This window comes from Colius striatus, chromosome 1 (assembly GCF_028858725.1).
Source record: "Colius striatus isolate bColStr4 chromosome 1, bColStr4.1.hap1, whole genome shotgun sequence".
In the NCBI taxonomy this organism is placed as follows: Eukaryota; Metazoa; Chordata; class Aves; order Coliiformes; family Coliidae; genus Colius; species Colius striatus.
This window is the reverse complement of record NC_084759.1, coordinates 52,090,289-52,112,751: the sequence shown is the minus strand read 5'-3', so window position 1 is coordinate 52,112,751 and position 22,463 is coordinate 52,090,289. Positions and strand designations below refer to the sequence as shown.

Below are 22,463 nucleotides of genomic sequence, written 5' to 3'. Positions count from 1 at the left end.
CCTCGGGGCAGGCGCGGGAGCTCAGCACGACGGCTGACGGCTGGCTCCAGCCCCGGCGTGGCCTCTGTGGCTACCCGGCGACGCGGGCGCCGCGGGCGAGCCAGGCCGGCAGGAGGCGTCCTGGGGCGGACGGGAGAGAGGGAGGGAGGGACGAGGCGGGGGGTGCCGGCTCTCCCGGAAACAGCGCCGGCCGGCGGCAAAGCGGCGGCGGCTGCCGCGGTGGGAAGTCGCCTCTGGTCCTGCGCCTTCGCCGCTGCCGGGCGGGGGGGGGGTTGGCGCGGCGAGCAGCATGGAAGCGGTACCACGCGAGGAGAAGCCCAACCCGCTGCAGGATGCCAACCTCTGCTCCCGGCTTTTCTTCTGGTGAGTGCCTGGCCGAGGGCAAAGGCAGCGACGCCGCGAGGTGCGGCCCCGGGGCGCCGGCTGGCGGGAAGCAGCCGCCGCGCCGGTGCTTAGCGCCGCTCGCCTCGCCTGGCCGCTCGGCTGCGGGGCCCAGCAACAGAGGCGGGAGGATGCTGAGCTCCGGCTAAGGGCTGCTCGGCTTGCTCTTCAGTGGGGCTCTCGTGAGGGTCCAGGCGCCTCGGCAGCGAGCGGAGGCGGGGGGGATGGGAGACGGCGGCTGGCGCTGCCCGAGCTCCTGCATCGGCTGGCGGCAGTGACTGCAGCCGCGGCTCGGGCCCGGCGTGTCAGCCCGGCCGGCCGGGACAGCCCCTCGTACGGAGGTGGCTGCGGGAAGCGCGGCGAGGCGGGGCAAGGTCTTCTGAGGTGAAGCCGGCAGTCGGCGCCGGGTCGTAATCCCCGACCGCGGTCTGGGGACAGCCCAGGCGGGGGCCTGCCTGCCTTAGGCAGGGCAGCCGTCAGCTGTGCGGCCGGCACCGAGCGCGGCCCCGTCGCCCATTTCGAGCACATGTTCGGTTCCCTCGGTAGCTGCCGGGAGGACGGGAATGTCCTCTGCCTCTTCGTCCGGGCTTCCCGGACCTGGGACCATGTGCGGGGCTGCTCCCTGGCGTTGCTCTGTTTCCCCGTTTGTATAACGGGCTGCGGTCGGGTATTGCTCATCTCGGCAAGGCTTGCTAACTCGCTTTCGGCATGGGGCTTTCCCCCTCCGGGAATAAGGTGGTTTCTGAACTATGTAGCGGCGTGTGAATTTCCCGGTGTGAGGGATGGCTGGGCAGCAGCCTGGCTGCTGTCATACATGCTTAAGCAACAGTCGGCTGCCTTGGCTCTAGAGAGGCTTAGGGGGGGTCACAAAGTGAAGGCTGAGGGTGTTACAGCGTCACCACAAACTTTCATGGAATAGACAACTACTAGTTCAGCCTTAGTCCTAATTCTCTTACTAGTGGGAACCGTGGCATGGGTATATATAATTACTTGAAGCAATGAGCGATCAGAGCTCAACAGTTTAGTTGCTTTGAATATAATAGGAAAAGATGTGCAAAGTAAAATGAGAGAGCATCACGCTTGTCTGTCTTTGCAGATCCTCTTTAGAAGAGAGCAATTAAGGAGGTAGTGCTTATTCTGCTTCACCTTCTGTAGCCTGAGACGGGACACACATGTTGTGTTACGTGGTGGAGGTGGGGGAAGGAAGAGAGAGAGCATGGCACACGAGGCTCTTTTTTTGGAAGCCTCTGAAACACAAGTAAAAAACTCTTTGATGGTATAAGCAACTCTGAACAGGTGCAGAAGTCTCTTTTGGAAGGTAGGGGAATTTTAAAAGCCCCGACAAATGTCCTTGGAAGTACTTTCTGCAAAAATAAAGGAAAAAAAAAAAAAGAGATTGTACAGTTGCGCATTAGTCTCTGTGTTCAGCATTTTGACTTACACTTTCTTCCTTGACACCGGGGGTGGCTGTGTTGGAAACAGTTTTGCTAGGACATATAGACAGAATGGGATGAACTTCAGTTGTCCACATAGCATTCCAGGGCTGCTTCTGGCCTGTTCTCATTCCCTTGCTGGGATCTTGTGGTGCTACTGGCAGTTCTGCAAAAACCAACCCAGCTAGACATGAAAAAGGAAGTGTTCAGTGCTTGTAGCTAGTTCTCTGACTACTCCTATCATCTGTTTTCTTTTTTTTTCCCCCAACCTCTTGTGTTGATATCCGTGTGTTACAGTGAAGTGTTCAGCAACAATAAAGAAGTTTTAGGCAAGCACCTGAAAGGTTCCTTTTACCCCAAACGTGTTTGTAGGCTCTCATTATGGAGAGGGAAGAGTAGGTGAAAGTGTGTTCTTGTGGGATGATGGGCCTACTGAAAGTCCAGAGATCGACCAGGACTTCATGCTTTGCAGTCAGATGGTAGTATACAGCTGTAGGGCTTGTGCTTTGAAAATAAGTTCAGTGGAGTTCAAAAAGCTTTGGAACATGCCTTACGTACTGTTTTTTTCCAGGCTTTCATAGCAGTATAACTCACAGCAGTGCAAATACCCTTTTAAAATCTCATCTCTCCCTTGTGCTGTATATGATCATGAGAGACACCAGGATATGCTTATTCTTTACTGCTCAGAAAACATGAGTATTTTTAGTGAAATGGCAGCAGTGGCTTAAATTGAGTAAGCAGGGGCTGCCAGTCTTCTGCACGTTAATACTGTTTTGCATAGAATCAAGGAAGTATTAAAATGCCCTTCATTGGCTATAAAACTGACTTCAAGGGTAGCTTTGAGAATCGATCTTCCTTTCTGCAAAGCATGTGGCACCTGACAGACAGCTGTGCAAGTACTGCTTTGGCACTTCTTCGTTTTAACTCCTATCTCACACAGGATGCTCTGAGATGCTTTCAGCTGGAGAACTAGATGAATAGTGCTTGGGAAGGGCTGGGCTGTCACGGGAGTAGTGGCAGCCACCACCACACAGTTACTCGAGCATGCCTGCTCTGCTCTCCAAATCCCGAGTGCTGGCTGCTTGGTGTCACTGGGGCTAGAAAGTGGGACATTGTGGGTAGCTGAACAAAGGTCCTTCTTATTTTTATTTTATTTATATTTTGCTCCAAAAGTGCAGTTTCACCATTGTAAGGAAGCATCCTCTCGTTTGTTGCTATTATTGCCTGGCAGAAACAAGATCAAACTCAAAGGAGAAAAGAAGACATGTTTTCATTGAGTTATAAAACTAAGGTAATGAGTGTGTAGGCTGAAGACACATTCTTCTCTCATTGTTCAAAGCTTGTCTTCTTGCTTTTGGGTTGTGACTTTGACAAGTATGAGCTTGATGAACTTTAATGCTCTAGTAGTACGTTCATGGGAAAGAGAAACATCTGGATTGTGTGTGAACACTTATTTTTATTATGCATCCCTTGTGTAATGTTGGTCTAGATGTTAGAAGAATAAAAAACTCCTCACAATAGAAGTATAAAGATCAGCGCCACTGGAAAACAAGAATATTTTGCATACCTCTTACTGAATTACCTGTATTAACTCAGGGTTATCAAAGCCTGGTTGTTCTGAATGTTGTAGATATTTCTGTGACTACAGACCTTCAGAGTCACAAATTCCCACACTCACTGAACTTCTTAAAGCTCTGTCCGGTAGTTCAGTTAGAGTTAACAGCACTTGGGTATATTTCTAATTTACTTCATCTATGTTTTGGTTTGTCTTTTAAAGTTTTTTGAGGTTTTTATTTTGTTTAGTTTTATTGCTGGCTCATCTGACTGGTGAGAATGCAAGCTTTGAAAGATGGATAGGAGGATTTGCTTTCTTTTTTAGGTCTGTCCAAGGAAGAGATAATTCACTCCACTGTTTATCATGTTTAAACAGCTATTCTGTTGTGAGAAGTATTTTAGGTTTAAAAAGTTATGTACTTTGTACTTTATGCAGTTGAGAATAGAATTTTTCACATCTTTTTTTTTTTTTCTGCCAAGGGGGATGTGTGGGTGGGGAAATTAATAGCTGTACAGGGCAAGAGTATTTTTCCTTTCTAACTATTAACCCACCTTTGGGCTTGCATGTTTATTAAGTAGCAGGTGCATTTTTATTTGCTTGTAGCATTTGCTCCCTTAATTTACCAAAGATATTTTAGCTATACAGAGGTTGAATTTTTATGCACTTCTTGTTCAGACATCAAATCCACTTCATTGTAAAGTTACAAAACATAGGCTATGATTTTAAAAGACTGCATAAGTCTTGGCCTATTAATAACATGAGGAGGAGTATCCAGTGTTTTTGTTCAGAGAAGTGAAGAAATTAATCTTGATAAATTTCTTATATTCATAGTTGATTTTTAATAATAGTAGTAATTACTTAGCTGTCAGAGACTCACCGTGACTATGACAAGTTCTTGGCTGCTTTGGAGCACAGGACACTGTCAGCTTCCTAAAGTTGGATTCCTTTTTACATCATCACTTTACATGTGGCTATTACCATTACAATAGCAGCATTAAAACATTAACTGAAAACTTGCTTCAAGGTGTCTGCACAATGTGTGAAGTAATACATGATTGTTCATTTATCAGATACTTACTATCCTGTAGCTAAATTTGAATAATTCAGTTTCTTGAACTCTTGTATTCATTTGTAAAGGTTGTTTGTTTCATTAGAAGATTATGCAGAAGAAAATATTGTTTGAAAACCATAATTTCTGAGCTAGTAAAGTGAAAATATATGGGCAAGGAGTGCTAAATAGATGATGTCGACTACAGCAAGTGTGCATAAACTGTCAGAATGTTAGTATTCGCTTAGATGTGCAATTAGATGAACTGTTTAACAAAAGACAAAGGCTATTTGCCTTTGGAATGAGCTATGTAAAGCATATGTATCATTTATGAGAGAAAATGCACCTTTTCTAATTTCTGCAAACCTTCAGAATTGGGAGTATGTTGGGCCATTGGTTTGTTGGTTTTTTGAATTCCAAAAATCGTTTATTTTCTGCCACTTGTAGAATATTCTGTAGGGCCTTAAGTGCCCTGAAGTGGTTGAGGGAGATAACACAAGTAGACTTTGGTTAAAAAGACCAATCATCTTTCTTTTGTGTGTATATGTGTTCCTGACATCTACCCACTTGTAATACCGATCTGAACTCACAGGAGATTTCCCATTTCCATTACTTGTCAAAATTGAAGTTAATACAGAAATTGTTGCCATTAGGTTTCGACATTTGCATTTTCTTGTGGAAGTTGAGATCAGAGACCATTAAGCTCAGCTAGATTTTCTGCATAATTTTGGTTTCAGGGTTTGAACCTTTTTTGTTGTTCTTTTGTTTGCTTTTTTTCCCACTAAATGTGTATGTAAAATATAACAGTTTTTAGATGCACTTTTCAAATTATGAAGAAACTTCCCACTCCAACTAAGTTATTTCAGTAGTAACTACCCTGAGTTTTGAAACTTGTTTGTATGACCAATTCTTTTCTGTGAAAGTGAAGACTCTTTTCCCTTCACCCTGCATAATTAACTGAGGCCCTACTTCAATAAATACCTTGTACTGAAATGTAGTGTTACAAGGCGTAATTTCATCAAATCTTTGGTATTTTGCATATTGTTCCTGGCACATGAATGTTAGGCTTGAAACCAATGTTTTAATGATAGTCTTTGTAATACCACAGGTACAGGTGGTGCTGCTCTTCTAATCCTTGCTGCAGTATGCTCTCCCCTCCCATTCCTCACCCTGTTTGACCTTCTTGCCATTTGGAATATCAGGAAGTAAGAGTAATCAGATGTTTTGTATCTGGTTGATGCAGGCTATTTTCATACTGCTCACCTACATTGCAATAAATGCAATCAAATACCAGTTGAGTTACTCAGCCTCAGACAGTGGATGTCCAGCAACTTAAGCGCTTATACTGTGCAGTAGAAAGGAAAAGCAACAGTTTGGAAGATGAGATGAAGGTCAGTATCAAAGGTTAATATAGTCTGACGTTGGAACTGGAAACCCAAAGGGTGTTTTTGAGTTAATATGGCTTTGAAGTAATTTCATTGTATTCCATTTTTTTTTTCTACAGTAAGCAATGAGAAATTCTACTGTTTAAGCTGCAGTGAGCCAGGGAGAGAAGTTGCAACCAAAACACCAGTTGAAAAGCATCTGAAGAAATACCAGAACTTACTGTTAACTTTATTAATTGTAGATGACTTGGTAAGGGGAAGTGAGAAAAGGCAGCTTACTGAAGAGAATGAGTGAGCATGTGAAATAGAGATAGGTTTAAAAAAAAAAAAGCACATGATGACTACCAACTGTTGCAGTGATACTTAGGAATTCTTGCAAAATATTACACTGGCAGTAGCCAGTGTGTATAGTTCTGTCTGTACACTCCATCCCAGCAGTGATTCTCTGGACTGAGAGCAAGCCTATAGCAATGTTGAATTTGCTCTGCTGGTGTAGAGCTTCGAGTCATGAAGGTGGGTAATGAACAGTATAATGAAGCAGGTAGACACGTGAGGTAAGCCATGGAGGATTAGCAATGTGGATTTATAATCAAAAAGTCCCATGAGGAAACCCCATTTATTTTACAAAAAAACCTCCACCCAGTTCCAAAGTAGGTGATTAAAGAGAAAGAAATACGTGTACTTTGTAGCTTAGCAGTCAAAGTAGTGCTTCCAAGCTGCTCAGGGAGATGAAATCCTAGTGTTATGGAAGAATTTGAGTAAACAAAGACTGTTCTGTGCAACTGTTGAAAAATAAGTGGACATTGTGACATAAACAGAAGATGCTTGTAATGTAATGCACAAATAAGCTTGAGAGGAATGGGGAAAACACAACTTGTAAACTACCTTAATAAATAATTAGTTGATGAGAGTATGCAGGATGTGGATTTGACTGGGTGCTGTAGAATTACCCAGAAGTTAAATTTCTGACTGTAGTTACAAATAAAGAAAGACAAAAAGAAAAGATTTTTCTAATTAGCAAAGTAGTCCATGTAGTCGGATTTTTCTGTCTTGGCCAGTGATGAAGCAAAGGCTTTTGTGAAGCAAGGGGAGAGCAAACTTGTGCAGTTAGCACTGAGGAAGGTACTGATAGTGACTGACTATGGTGTAGCTGTTGTAGGCTGATCAGGGCAGTTGAAGCCTGGGGTTGCATCCAGGGCCCGGATGGACACCTGCTTTGGTCTTGGGACATTTTTTGTTTGTGTCAGCTTTGTAACATATCAGCTAAGAAGCATATGCAATTGTTTTGTGACAAATCTTCTCAGTTCATGAAGAACTTAAAATATATGCATGGGTTTCTGGAAAGCTCTGTAAGCCAGCTCTGCAGTGTGAGACTGGTATCTTTTTGAGCATTTGCAAGCAGGACATGATACAAATCCAGAGGCACACCAGGTCCCATGCTTGAGTTAATGAACCAGTTGAACTGGACACTGCTGTTAGTTTAATGTAGCTATCAATAATGTATTTCTTCTTTGTCTGAAAGAAAAACCCTTTGGGACATGAACAAACCTAATTTAAAAGCTTTCTCATTTAGGAAATTTTATGTTGTGTATGAAGCAGTGTAGCATGACTATTCTGATTGCAATAATGACCCTGCCTTTTGGTTAACAGGGTCTGATTCTTTTACACACTGTGAAGAAGGGGATGCCTTGCTCCCCTTACGAGCATGAGAAAAGACTTTTTTAGCTTTTTTCTGCAGACCTTAAAGGCTCCCCAAAATCTTGGTAGAGTTGCTTTAATTACCACTGGTAAAAAATGCACTTCCCTGCACAACCAAGTAAATTGTGGCTGGCTGACTGTGTTGTAATGTTACAGGGTGTGTAATGTCAGGGCCCAGAAGTAGGGAAATGCAGGAATGTTTACATTGTGGTCTTTGTGTATCTGCTTGTTCAGAAATGAATCACTTCCTTTTTTTTATCAGTGCCCAAGGTACTGCTGTACCTAGATGTGGAAAGCAGCTGGGGCCAGAAGAGTGAGTTACTGGTTTGCAGTTGGCTGTCTCTGGGGTTTGCACTAGGTTACTAAGTGATTTTTTTTTTTTTCCATTTATTTTTTGACCTTTATTCCCAGTGACATCAGTATTCTGGCAGTAACAGAGACTGATTCTGGGCTTCTTTCCAGACTGATGTCTTTGATCAGCTAATCGCCTTGATAGAACAGAGGCATTCCCAGCAGAATAGAAGGTGCTAAGGATTCTCCCAGATATTCACATTTTTGTGTAGTTCAAGCTAGCAAAAATAAGTGCTAAGTTCTTTGAAAGGCATTATGTGAACACTGTGTTTTTGAAAGAGTGACTGAAGTGAGGTGATGTGCAAGAACCAAGTAATTACCTTCTTAGCAAATGGTAGGGTACCTGGGAAAAGAGAAGACAATGGCTAAGAGGTTATACTTTTGTTTAAGCTGAACAGCTTCTTCAGAAGTAAATACAGAAATGTGGGACTGAGGTGTCCCCACTAGTTAAATGTAAGACTGAGGGAACACCCTCACTGTGTTGTTTTTTCTTCAGGCAATAGATTGATAGTGAGTCCACGATCTGTCCATCCTTAGGATAAAAGGAGTATTTCTGCATCCCTGTCTATATGTATTTCCTCCATTTCTTTAGATCGTCTTTAATTTTGGTTATTATTTTTTTATTAAAGAGTAATGTAGCTTGCACGATATATTTGTTCACAACAAATTCTACTCTTCTGTGGGAATTTTTTTGTTCTCCCTTGAAGAGATTGGTGTTAGCTGATCTCTGTTGGGACAAAAGACATACTGCTCTAACAAGTAGCCTTCTTTTATGGCTAAGTTGAGGTTTCAGAGGTGTTCTTGATGTAGACCGTTGCCTTATTTGCCAGCTTCCTTTAACAGTCTTCTTACAGCACTCTTTGATTTAACCGAGCCTTAAGGCAAGAGAAGGGCTTGGTTCATTTGCTTGTTACAAGTGTGTGACTGAAGTAACACCAGGCTGTGTGAAATAGGTTGGTCTCAATTCTGCTCCTCAGTGCAGAGAATTCCACAGGGCATAAGCTGTTTGTGGCATCCTGGTGGAAATTTTTACTTTAATGACTGAATATGAACTTCTGCTAAGTTGTCTGTCTGAAAACAGACCTTCCAGCTTGAGGTTCAGGATGCATTAGTGAGGCGATGAAACTTGATTTTTTTCCTGCTCTACTGCGAATTTTCAGTGGACAAACAGGAGTCCTCAGTCTTGGACTAAGAGCTCTATAAGGACTAAATGTAAGTCGAAATTTGAAAAGAAAAAAATTTAACCTGTTTCTAAAGTTCTTCAAGTATAGTCTACAGTTGCACAACATTAAAAAACATGTTAAAAGCTTTTGTACCCTTAAGACCCCAATAGCAGTAGCTCTCGAATATCAGTATTCTGGGGGAGTGTAGTCAGAAAGCTCAGCAAGGGATGACTTTAAAGTTTTTGTTTCTTTTTTATGCATTTTTTTCCTAACCCTACAGAAACATACTGAGTCTTTACCATGTTGTCCATTATAATAAATGAGTCACAAGGTGCATTACTGCAGTTTTCTGCATACTCTGGATTGCTTTAATTTGCCTTCTTTAACGTTAACATTGAGGTTGTAGTGCAATATATTATTGTTTCCAAAATTATGCTTTTAACTAATGGGAAAATGTGAGAAGCCCTGTTTGGGCTAGATCTCACTGGAACTACATCTGAAAATCTTGAAAGTTTTGGCACTATTTTCCCCATCTGCTACTTAATTTAAAAATTCAGTCTCATAGTATGTACAGTACTTGATTGGTGTGGAGATGGCACAAAAAGGATTTGATACGAACTGTAAGAACTCAGTGAAGGTGGGCATTTCATCAGTGTGTGTTTTTGAGAGTTTAAGGCCAAAGAATAAACTCAGTTATTCTAGCAATCCTATAGACTTGAAACTGTTAGCTTTCATCTGGTTACTTTGCAAGTGGACTAGTTTATGGCTGTGGCCAACACTTTCTGCTGCTTTTGTCTGTAGTGCTGAATCAAACTGACATCAGCATAGAGCAGTTATCCTCAGCAGAAGGATTATTCTTCTTGTGGCCTACTTGTGGTCATTCACCATGTTTTGGAAAGCATAGATAAGGAATGGTGTTCTATGAAGTAACATTTAAGAGCATTGCTTAATTTTTTTAAAGTGTATATTTTTAAAGTGTCTTTACTTTTCCTCTGTGCATTTTGCTACATGCCAATAGTGAACAGCAATGTTCAGCACTGGTGAGGCCACATCTGGTGTCTTGAGTCCAGTTCTGGGCTCCCCTGTTGAAGAGTGATAGGGAACTTCTGGAGAGAGTCCAGTGGAGGGCTACAACGATGATCAGAGGACTGGAACACCTTTCTGATGAGCAAAGACTGTGGGACCTGGGGCTGCTAACCTGGAGAAGACTGAGAGGGGGCCTTATCAGTGCTTATAAATACCTAGAGGATGAGTGTTGGGAAGATGGGATGAATCTTCTTTTTTTTCTGTAGTGCCAAGTGACAGGACATGAAGTTATGGGCACAAGCTGGAACATGGGAAGTTCCCCTTCAACATGAGGAGAAACTTCTTTCCTGTGAGGATGAGAGAGCCCTGGCATAGGCTACCCGAGGAGGTTTTGGGCTTGTCTTCAGAGTTTCTGTGCCACCCCTACCATTCTGTGAGACAGCTGGAACTCTTCAATGTGGAGAAGGGAAGGCTTGGGGGGATCTTATCATGGGCAATGGGCACAAACCGAAACACAGGAGTTTCCCTTGGAACATCAGGAAACGCTTTTTCATTGTGAGGATTGACCAAGCTCTGACATAGGTTGCCCAGGGAGGCTGTGGAGCCTTCATCCTTGAAGATCTTCAAAAGCTGTCTAGATATGGTCCTAGGCAACAGACTCTAGGTTATCCTGCTTCAGCAGGAGTTTGGACCACATGACCTCCAGAAGTCCCTTCTAACCAACCTCAGCCAGTCTGTGATTCAGTAATGAATATCTTATGTATGTTCCTCGTTAAATGTCAGAAGAACTTTTATTTTCACCACCTTGTCAACAGTAGCTACTGGAAATGGTTCCATAGATGTGAACAGAATTTATCCTTGTATCTTCTTGAAAGGAATGCCTCATCCTGAATCTCCTGCTAAAGGAGTTGAGAAGTATAACTTGTCCTTTATTATTCTGTCAGAGAGACCAGTGACTTGTTTATGGAGTACACCGTAGGTTAATGCTGATATTGCAAGAGGAGGAACACTTGATATTGGCCGCATGAGTCAACTGAAGTCTGCAGATCTTTCCAATAACTGTCTATCCTGGAGCAAATAGAGCCCCTCTCGTTCAGCAGGCTGAAGTTCTTTTAATGACCTTGAGGTTGTTTGCCTCTTCTGCTTTCTACCTGTGATGGGCTGCAAGAACTGAGGCTGAAGAAGAAATATTTCAGTGGAGCAGATTGATTGTTTCAAATCAGGCAGAAGCTCTTTTGCTGGTTGAAGCACTTGATCTTTGAAACATTTTGTCAGGAGTGACAGGGAAGTTGTGCTAGTGATTAGAGCCCTGATGCTCTTTGACCATACAGTCCAAGTAACAGGCTTGTTTGACAAGTACTTTCTGTTTCTTATTGTACCTTTAGCATACATTGAGGACCTAGCAGCTCACGTAGACAGCTTTTCAGTACTCACTCCAAGAGTTTAAAAAGAGCTGTTAGGCATTAAAGATGCTATTCTAAGGAGAGAGACTTAATCTTTGCATGAGTCACACAAACACTATGCTAACATGCTAAGTCATGAAGGAAAACCACCGTTAATCCCATTTGTAATGTGCAGCCTGTGAAAAAGGTTTTTACAACAGTTCCATGTTCGAAGACACTCTGAGCCCCCTCTTTGAGGGTTTAGCCTGCCTCTTCACCCTCTCTAAAACCAATTGGCAAACTTCTTATACGCCAGCGTATATAAAATTTAATTGGAACATGCCTGAGCAAGAAATACAAAGCTAGTCGATGAGTATTTGTAACCACTGTTGTGGTTGTGAATAAATAAACACCATCATTGTAAACCATCCTAGTTTTGAATTCTCACATGTAAGCTTTGCAGAAAATAATGCACTTGACCTAGAGCACCAGGTGCTGTTTTAACAACTGTTGTTTTAATTGAAATAAGTAAGGATCAGAAACTAAACAGCAGTCATGAGCTTTCACAGGCAACTGACATCAGACAAAGATTTTGCTGTAAGTGCAAGAGTATTTTTTCCAAAACAAATCCTTTCTTCACCTCTTCTGACTGTTGAACAACTGAGAAAGTACTTCTAGGAAGCAAGCCTGAGAGCCAAAATCTATATTTCTCCTGGAAACCAAGTATCAGAAGTTCAGTAGAGACAAATGCAAGTGGCAAACTGCAAGTTCCCTAATTCCCTTGTTCCCCAAAGCCATGCCTGTTTTGGAAGTGTTGTTCCCTTTTGCTTCATCTCACGAGCAACTTGGTAATTTATGTGCTTTCTGCCGTTCATCCATCTGCTCTGTGGAGCACAATGGAAACTGTTTGGACCTCCTTGACCTATATTTCAGGCTTGAAGAAGGATGTAAGAACATAAAAGCCAGTCTTACAGTTCCCTGGCAGTATTATTTGATCTAACAAAATAGTGCGTTTTCAAGCAAACCTACAGTAGCATTATTACAGGTTGGGGAATGAACTCTTAGGGAAAAGGGAGCTGGTGGGCAGGATGAGCATGAGCCAGCAATGTGCCCTTGTGGCCAAGAAGGCCAATGGCATCTTGGGGTGCATTCAAAGGGGTGTGGGCAGTAGGTCGAGAGAGGTTCTCCTCCCCCTCTGCTCTACCCTTGTGAGACCGTATCTGGAATATTGTGTCTAGTTCTGGGCCCCTCAGTTCCAGAAGGATGGGGAGCTGCTGGAGAATGTTCAGAGCAGGACTACCAAGATGATGAAGCGAGTGGAGCATTGTCCTTACGATGAAAGGCTGAGGGAACTGGAGCTCTTGATCTTGGGAGGAGACTGAGGGGTGACTTTATTAATATTTACAAACAAATACATAAAGGGTAGGTGTCACGAGGACGGAGCCAGGCTCTTCTCAATGATGTCCAAGGATAGGACCAGGAGTAATGGATATAAGCTGGAACATAAGAGATTCCAAAGAAACATAAGAAAAAACTTTTTCATTGTGAGCATGACAGAGCACTGGAACAGGCTGCCCAGGTGGGTTGTTGAGTCTCCTTCTCTGGGGGCATTCAGAACTCACCTGGATGGGTTCCTATGTGACCTACTCTAGGTGGTCCTGCTTCTGCAGGACGGCTGGACTAGATGATGTTTCAAGGTCCCTTCCAACCCTTGTGATTCTGTGATTATTACAAGTTGTTTTCAAAGCGCTCTCATAAAATACTATGTTTTGAAAAATCTGACCTGTAAGGAAACAGAGTGGTTAGACAACATTTTCTTTTTTTGAACCTACACAGGATGGCATTTGTATTTCCAAACACAGGGAAGATAATTTTAGTAAGAATCCATTATTTACCCATTTTTACATTTGAATGGTTGTCTTTAATTTACTGACCTTTAACATTTGTCAAGCTGGCAGTTGAGCAGCAGATGTGTTTTTCTACATGTAAATGAGTAGCCACAATAGCTTAAAAAAAATCTTCTGATATGGGGGATTGGACTAGATGATCTCTAAAGATCCCTTCCAACCCCTACCATTCTATGATTCTATGAACTCTGTCAATGTTTTAGTAGTTGTCTTAAGTTATGTCTTTTCCTAAAGATTTAAATGGATGCTATTTTCCCTTAAATACAAGGAAATACTGAAGAAAAGAGTTCCCTTAATGCCAAGAAGAGTTGCGCTGGCTGTCTGGATGCCTGGGAGTAAAGCGCTATGGGGCATCAACAGCTTCAGGAAATGGGAAATGCTTTCCCACTTGTAAAATGAGAGTTACTTAATTCTTGGGTGTAAGAGAACATTTTGGTAAAATGTGTGGATCTTAAGTGATGCAGGAGAAAAGGAGGGAAGAAAGGGCTGAAATAATTAATATGTAATGAAATTATTTTTTCAATCTACTGATCAGTTTATTAATAATTTGTATTTAAATAGGTGGTTGAATCCTTTATTTATTATTGGCCATAAACGGAAACTTGAAGAAGATGATATGTATAAAGTGCTGCCAGAAGATTCTTCAGAGAAGCTTGGAGAGGAATTGCAGTGGTAAGGAGAAAAATGAATGTTCTCTTTCATTGTATTTCTGCTGGTGAAGGTGAGAGTTATAGTCCTATTCTAAAATTAAAGGAGTTTGTAAAGAGAGAGACCTGGGAGTCCTGATTGATAATAAGCTAAATATGAGCCAGGAATGTGCCCTCGTGGCCAAGGAGGCCAATGACATCCTGGGATGCATCAAGAAGAGTGTGGCCAGCAGGTCAAGGGAGGTTCTTCACCCTCTGCTCTGCCCTGGTGAGGACTCATCTGGAGTCCTGTGTCCAGTTCTGGGCTCCTCAGCTCAAGAGGGACAGGGAAGTGCTGGAGAGAGTCCAGCGCAGGGCCACCAAGATGATCAGGGGAATGGAACATCTTTCATATGAAGAAAGGCTGCTGGAACTGGGGCTGTTTAGTCTGGAGGAGATTGAGGAGAGATCATATTAACATTTATAAGTATCTAAATGGTAGGTGTCAGCAGGTTGGGACATCCCTTTTTTTCTATGATATCTAGCAAGAGGACAAGGGGTAATGGGATGAAGCTGGAACACAAAAAGTTCCACTTAAACATAAGAAAAAACTATTTCACTGTGACAGTGACAGAGCAGTGGAACAGACTGCTCAGATGGGTTGTGGAGTCTTCTTCCTTGGAGGTCTTCATATCCGCCTGCACATGTTCCTATGCGACCTGATGTAGGTGGAACCTGCTTCTGCAAGGAGGGGTTGGACTAGATGATCTCTAAAGGTCCCTTCCAACCCCTACCATTCTATGATTCTGTGATGCCATGATTCTAAAGTTTAATAAGGTCTGCTGTTAAAAATGCTGAAGTAAACACTTAAAACTTGTTTACTGTGGAAGTGTTTTAATTTTTCCCAAGTTATATATAATGAAAATGCACTAGAGTATTTCCATGATTTATAATTAATTTGAGATTTTGCAGAATGCCTGGAAAAGAAGACTTTTCATTAACTGTTACTGCAGTAATCCTCAATAAATTAGTATGGGTCTTCTGGTCTGTGGTTGAATAGCTATGTAAACTTTTACAATTTCTCTGTACAGAAATAGAAAAAGGTTTAGTTTTTTTTTCTCTGCTGTTTTTGGTTTTGAGCACAAACTAAATTAAGTGACAGCGCTGTACGCTTCATATATGTGTATAAAAAAAATATATGCATGTTGAAAATATACCAGTCTTTGGTGAAGTGCATAAATGCCTTGGACACCTAAAAGCTTGCTTCTAGAAGAGTTTTTTATTTTCTTATAAATACTCTTTCATGGACTTTGTATCAACTCATGTTGTTATGGATTCAGGAAGATATATGTTTTTCTTTTAATAGTGAAATATCTTCCAGGAATAACAGTTTGTGTAAATTAGCTTGAACCTTGCAATAGAGAAGGTTTTGGTCTTCAAATGCTGTTTTGTTTAATATAATTACAGGAAGAGCTGTTTCCTAGTGAAAGGTGGCCTGTGTATTGAGAAAGTGTGGCCTTGCTATTTCTGAAGGTAGAGCAAATGAACTTCCATAGTAGTTTGGTTGGAGTCAGAGACTCCTCAAGAAGTAAAAAGAATCCAGGAACAAAAGGTTATAATCAGGTCTTACATTGCCCTGCTCTGGATGGAAGAGGGTCAGTGATAAACTCATAAGAATGCAGCTTTTAACATCTTTGTAGCTGGAGAGCTTTGTCAAATTCCATGGTTTTGTCTTGAAGCAGTTCAGTGAGTTTACTGTAAAAGAAGGTGGATTCTTTCCAATGATTATTACAGTACAAGCACACACTTTCCAGGAAATGGTAGAAAATGCAGCATCCAAAAAAAAGATTGTTGTTTTTAATTCGTAGTGTACTTGGCCAAGAAACAGAGAGTATGACTTATAATTAGTTACCTAAGGAGGTAACCTTTTCTCTTTGGACAGCAAAACACACAGAATCTGTATCATTTTGGTTTTGATTCTGAAGCACCGAGACAGTAATTCTGTAATTTTAACAGGAAAAGGTGGTAAAAATAATTTTTCAAAAGTTTTCTTATGCATACAGTATGCTCCAAACTTGTTCATACTTTGTTGCGAAATAATTTGGTTTTCAGACCTTACACTAATTTCAGTCCTCAAAACTATCAAGGTCTGGCAGAAAATATTTAGCCTCTAGAAGCAAAGGGACAACAGTGTGCTTAAAGAATTCTGTTTAAGTTCTGATTCTTGCTTGTTAAAACAATGCTTGTTATTATTGTCTTTGATTTTAATGTGGTGAGATTGTCCTATGTGTGGGCAGACACATGGTAATGCAAGGAGCTTTGCCAGTCTTCTGCTGTGATCTTTGCCTTGGGAGAGATGCAGGGAGTGTTAAGTGATAAAACTGCTGCAGAGAGTTCCCTCTGCTCTTGTGCTGCATCTGCTCATCTTCATTGAAGTACGTGATGGAAAAAAAGAAGGGGCCAGATGTGAGAAAGAGTTATACATCACAACTTTTCTGGGGAAGTGCAGAGGTTATAGGATGATAGAGAAACTGTGCTGCCTCAGTTTAGTTTGTAGTCAGTAGATCATATAAGCCATAACTAAGGTGAGTGACTGTCTGAATTGTGAGGAAAAGAAAAAATGGGTTCCTTATCAGAAAATATGTCAAAGGTGATAGTGAACAGTGATGAATTGTGTGTGATTGTAAAAGAGCAAAAAGGTCTGTTACCCTAAGTACTATGTGCTTATGTGGCTGAGAAAACATGACTATGTTAAATTCTTTAATTATTATTTTGAATTGTTTTTAACAAAAGTGATCATGGCAATTTGGCTGTACATCTGAAAGTGTTTTGTTCCAGGTAATTAATTGTCTTGTGATTTTCACTTGTATCTTTGAGCATGCTTGTGTTTTGTTTGTCAGGTACTGGGATAAAGAAGTGCAAAAAGCAAAAAAGAGAGGAAAAACACCACATTTAACAAAAGCCATTATTCTTTGTTACTGGAAATCCTATTTAGTTTTTGGAATTTTCACAATGATTGAGGTAAGTAGTGTAAGATGTGATACAGCACACTTAGCAAACAGCGATGTGAAACATGGACTCTTAGAGTGCATGATACATACTGGTGACTTTATGCTGGGGTGTTCAGACAACCTGTAATGCTCATGTACTCTCAGAAAAGTAAAACAGCTGTAGCCCTGAAGAAACTGACAGATTGAGTTGTAACTGCAGGATTATGGATGTGGTACAGAGAGCTGATTTCAGTGCCGTATTTTTGAGACAAGCCATTCACTTGCTTTGTAAGTCTTAGATGTATTTTGTATACCTGAATGGGGTGCCCAATAGAAAAAAACCTTTTTTTTTTCTGTATATAAAAGTCTGTAAAGGACACGCTGTTGTCTTTAAAAATGGAAGTGTAATACATAGTTGGGCAATTTTTATAACATCCACATTTTTATTGGTAATTGAAGGAGTTCGCTTTAAAGATTCAGCTAAATTTTCATGTGGAATGTAGTTATTTCAGATTATGTGTTGATAAAAATTGGCTTGACATTTTAGAACACAATAAAGACACAATAATACGGGATATGACTTGCAGCTGTACTTGGCTCTTGTTTGCTCAGTCATGAACTTTGGTAGCGTGGGATGATATGAAATTGTTAATACTTCTTTCCCTTCTTTCTCTTTCAGGAAACCCTCAAAATAATTCAGCCAATATTTTTGGGAAAAATTATTAATTATTTTGAAAAATATGATCCCTCAGATGAGGTAGCTTTGAATTTTGCATATTGCTACGCAGCTGCTCTGTCTGTGTGCACGCTTATTCTAGCTATAATGCACCACTTATACTTCTATCATGTACAGCGGGCTGGCATGAAGCTGAGGGTAGCTATGTGTCATATGATTTATCGGAAGGTAAGCAAACCTGTTTAGAGGTATATTTGGCATTTGACAGTTATTTCATTAAGGAGGGGGGGTAAAAACACAGTTATCTGTTATGTCCATGCTTGCAGTTCCTTTGAAGTTACACAGTAGAAGTGTAAAGCATGCAAACATATGTCTGACCTTAAATGTATATATGTACTTTTGCTCTCTCTTTGATAATACAGTATTTGAACGACAGCTTCAGTCCTCGTAGTGAAGGTAATAAGTTAAATAATCCTAAAGTCTAGGAGGAGCTGCTGATTTTTACCTCCTGATGACGCTGGAGAGGAGCCCCCCATTGCTGATGGAAGGGTTGTGTGCTGTAGTGGTAAGAGGTGATCAGCATACAGCAGGAGAGAGGCAGAGCTCCCAGAGAATGCTGGCAGTTACCTCAGCTATTACTCATACCCAGTTTTATCTCCAGAGGAGGACATTATATTTGACTGTCAGTATGTGTTGTGGTTTAGGCCCATCAGGGAACAAAAGACCATGATTAGCCTCAAGTACCGAAGAGGCTGAGAACTGCCAAAGGGCAGGGAGAGCTTAATTGCCTCTTAAGGTTCAGAACAAAACAGACCAGGCTACTCGGCTTGGGGAAGAAAACAGAAAATAATTTAATGCAACATCGACTAAAACATAACCTTAAAACCCCAAAACATAACCAAAATAAAACAACACAGAGTAGTACAACAATGAAGAGTCCGATCAGCCATTTAAGAACACCTTTTTGCCACACCTGCCCTCTTCCCGGGCCCAGAGCCCTGATCCTGGTGTTTTTACCTCCTCCCCTGCTGAACGGCCCAGGGGGGCAGGGAGTGGGGGTTTACCTGGTAGCTTCTGCCCTGCCCTTTGTCCCTCCTCAGGACAGATGGACTCTGCACCAGTCCTCCCTGCAAGTCTGTGGGGTGCCTCACACACACAGCAGCCCTGCACGGGCTGCCCTGACGCGCATTTATCCCAAAGGCTGCAGCTCCTCTCTGCCTCTCATGTGAGTCTGCTCTGTGGCACACAGGCTCTCCAGCATGGCCTGTGCCATGGCCGTCTCCTCACACAGTCCCTCGCCTGTCCAGGTGCACTCGCATGGAGCTGCTGGTAACTCAGTTCTGCCATGGCCCTCCATGGGTTGCAGGGGTACAGCTGCATTCTCACCACAGCTTGCAGAGGGGTCTCTGGTCTATTGCTTCTCCTTCCTTCCTCCTTCTCTGGCTGAAGGGTCCGCGTGGTCGCCTCCATCTTGTATCACTCTTACACCTCCTGCCAGCACTTCAAATTCACATCCCTAAATAGTGATCGCAGAGGCGCCAGATTGACCCAGCCAGGCTAGAGGTGGGTGTGAACCCAGGAGCCAGGGGAGAGTCCAAAAACTCTTTACTGGGTCTTCATTGCAACCTGGTCCCCCTGTTACCAAGCAAAAGCTGCTCCTTGCTAAACCATGACAGTATGTGCCTTGGCACTCAGTTGTCTGGGAATTTCAAGTTCCTCCTTGCTGTTGTAATTAATAGTGGTACTTCTTTATTTTTTTTTCCAGTGGTGCTGTAAAACTAGTGAGTTGCTCCCATTGCAGGTCAGAGGACCTGTCCCGTTCTTTCAGGGCATCCATGAAGTTAGTTCAGGGAGAGGCGGCAGCTCTGAGGTACTGCTGCTGCCCACTCTGGGCTGGCAGGGACACTCAGTGACTTCACCTTTAATATCTCCCCTAATTGATGGGAGGGAAGAAAAAGAGAAGTGGGCAGAGGAGACATGGTTCAGCATCAAGCTAGTGGTAAATCTGATTTTTAGTATCAAGTACTGGTTTCATGGTGGGAGCACTGGAGTTCCTCAGTAAAGCCAATGAGGTGTGAGAAGGGATGTAAGCTCAGTAAGATGTGGTTTCTTTGCTGTCTCTATGTCCTGATCCAAGAAATAGCTGTCCTTGACTACAGATGGAGCCGAGGCTTCTGTCAGGTGGAAAGCAGAACAGAAGTAGTTATGGATAGTACCTACAGGAAGGAGTTAAGTGGCATCCAGGATGAAATGCTGGCCTTGGTATGCTCTGGAAAGCAAGCAGCCCAAATGGAAACTTCTGCATCCCTCTTCTGAAGCTGTTGGCAATACCCAAACCATTGAGCATATTTCTCCTTCCAAGCAGGAAGTCCCTGCTGGGGATGCTGGAAGGGAAAACACACTATCTTTCTAGTTTTAGTGCTGCTAGAATAGTGGCCTATAGATTCTTGACTCAGCAAAGAAGTTAAATTGAAGGATCAGGGCTGTAAATTTAGTTTCTTGAGAATGTAGAGAAATCCATTTTAATTTAACCATTAAACATAGATGCCATCCACTTGACGCAAACACTTGCACTGCTGGTCATGCAAAGGTTTTGGACAAAGCAGTAGTGGTGAGAGTAAAAACGTCCCCATTGTAAGTAGTGATGGCTTTTCATGTGCATTTGTTCTTCTCCCTCTTCTGATACCTTGGAAATTATCCTCAAGGAACTTGGCTTTAACATGGGACACTGCTTTCTTGTACATAAACATCTCTCTAAGGTATTAATTTACTAAAGTGATTATTATAACACAGTTTGAAATTCATGATATATGTATGTAGTGATGTTGTTTGTTGCTGTGTTGACATTGGCTTAGAAGCTTGGGAAAGAAATGTTCATTTTGTGCACCCTTATTTCTAGAGATGTGATTAAATCCTCCCTCATCTCAAATATATTTACTTCTGAGGGTGAAGGCTGAACATTGATAAACCTTTCTAATAATTTGTCTTCATTATCTGAGGCTTATAGATAGGTCATACTTTCTCTTTATCCTCATATAGACTATTGAAATAAATTAGATATTAATTAACCAGCACTTTTGGTGGTGTTTGTTAATTGTTGTAGTAAATAAAAACTTGGATGAGTGGCTTGGATGAGAGAGCATCCTTAATGGAGGACTTCAAATGCTCATAACTCTTTAGTTTTCGACCATTTTTCATTTCCTGGAAAGTTAAAATCTCATTTGCCAAACCCCTGTATTCAAACTTATTTGTAATCAGTAAGAAGTATTAGTGATGAACACAGGATGCACACATAACAAAATATGAAAATGGAATCTGTCTCATGACTCACAATCTCATGTTTTGAAACCAAAGGCTACTTATGGGAAGCTGATATTATATATGTTTTTAATAAGACTTAACTTTTAGAAGTTCTTTAAGGTTCAGAATAAACACTAAAGCAGTTTAAGCTCTGGAGTAGTTGGTTGAGATAGAAAGTAGTCAAAAAGATGTCAGGAGTTAATTGACTAAACATTTGTATTACTCATTTCTGTGGTCAATTTTCCCTATTTTTTGTGCTTTTGAATTAACTATTTGGGACAAGGAGAGATTAAAACACTTAGATGGGAGTACGAAAGGCAAAGAATGGTTGAAGAACCAAAACTGAGCCTGTGCAATTACATCTGAGGGAAAAAAGAGTTTAACCTAAGACATCAAGTGTACAACTTGCTCTCATTAGTTCATATAATTAAAACTTATTTTCCTTGAGAAAGGGTGCTTGCTGGTAAATACATCTATATGCAAAATTTATAGACAGAAAATCAAGCAGATCTTCATGCTGCAAAAAGGCAGATAATTGGCAAATGTAAAATAAAATGTAAATTCAATCTCCAGTTGCTTTTTAAAAAGATGTGTGACTAGATAATATTCAGTAATATTTTTTACCTTTGGAGTGAATTTTTAAACATTACAGTCAAAGCAGTATTTAAAGCCATAGTGTACTGACTTTGGCTGGGATGGAGTTAGTTTGTTTCATAGCCGTTCATATGGTGCTGCCTTTTTGGATGTAGTTGAAAGGGAAAATACAAAACCAGGCGTTTTGGCTTTTGGTAGAAATCAGTTATATAAGTAAAACTGCTGCTTTGCGTCCAGTGTTTCCATTTCCATGTACTTTGTAGTCTAGACAGGTCCATTCAGCCAGGAAAATGTAAGGCTTATTTCTCTTTTAAGAATAAAATAAAAATCAACAAACAGTGCTAGTTCAAAAGTAGTTTTGAGGCAGGAATATGAGAAAAGATCCAAATTGCATTGCTACTGAGAATGGGAATGGCTGTCTCTCCCCAGAGAAGACAAATCAGTCATAGACAAGCACGCACCCTTGTTTTGGCTCAGACTGTCTTGGTCAAAATGGGCTGGACTAGTACATTTTGGAGCTATTCTCACTGCATGTGTGTAAAATGGCTAGGAAGAGATCAGAAAGGTGTCTTAAGTGGTGGATCTGAGACAGACCCAGGCCATGGGCTACTAACAAGACAACAGTGCAGTATTCTCTGTTTTATAATCACATACTGTTTTCTACTGATTAATATATTTATTAACCTATAAAAATACTTGAAATTTACTGTTGCTGCCTTCTGTAAGTTATGCTAAACTTCATTTAATATAATTCAGAAATATGATTTTGTAAGAGTTATTAACAAGGGAAATATTTATTATTTTGTAAAGGAATATTAACTCTGATTTGCAAAGACAGCAGAGTTTGCAGTGTTAGGAGGAACTGACAGTGTAAAATTGATAACTTGAGTTTTTTGGCTTCTGTTGAGTCTGATTCAAAACAGAATTCTTTCAGCTGGCCAAACTTTG

At 41.4% G+C, this 22,463-nt stretch overlaps 1 protein-coding gene across 1 annotated transcript in view; it reads left to right on the top strand.

Moving 5' to 3' along the window:
- Positions 1–201: 201 nt before the first annotated feature.
- ABCC4 (ATP binding cassette subfamily C member 4 (PEL blood group)) overlaps positions 202–22,463 on the top strand; it is a 159,527-nt gene continuing 137,265 nt past the window's right edge. Inside the window, exons 1-4 of the mRNA XM_061996060.1 lie at positions 202–363; positions 13,891–14,001; positions 16,856–16,976; positions 17,625–17,849. Coding sequence (XP_061852044.1) covers positions 290–363; positions 13,891–14,001; positions 16,856–16,976; positions 17,625–17,849 — 531 coding nt within the window. The 5' untranslated portion in view covers positions 202–289. The remainder of the gene's footprint in view (positions 364–13,890; positions 14,002–16,855; positions 16,977–17,624; positions 17,850–22,463) is intronic.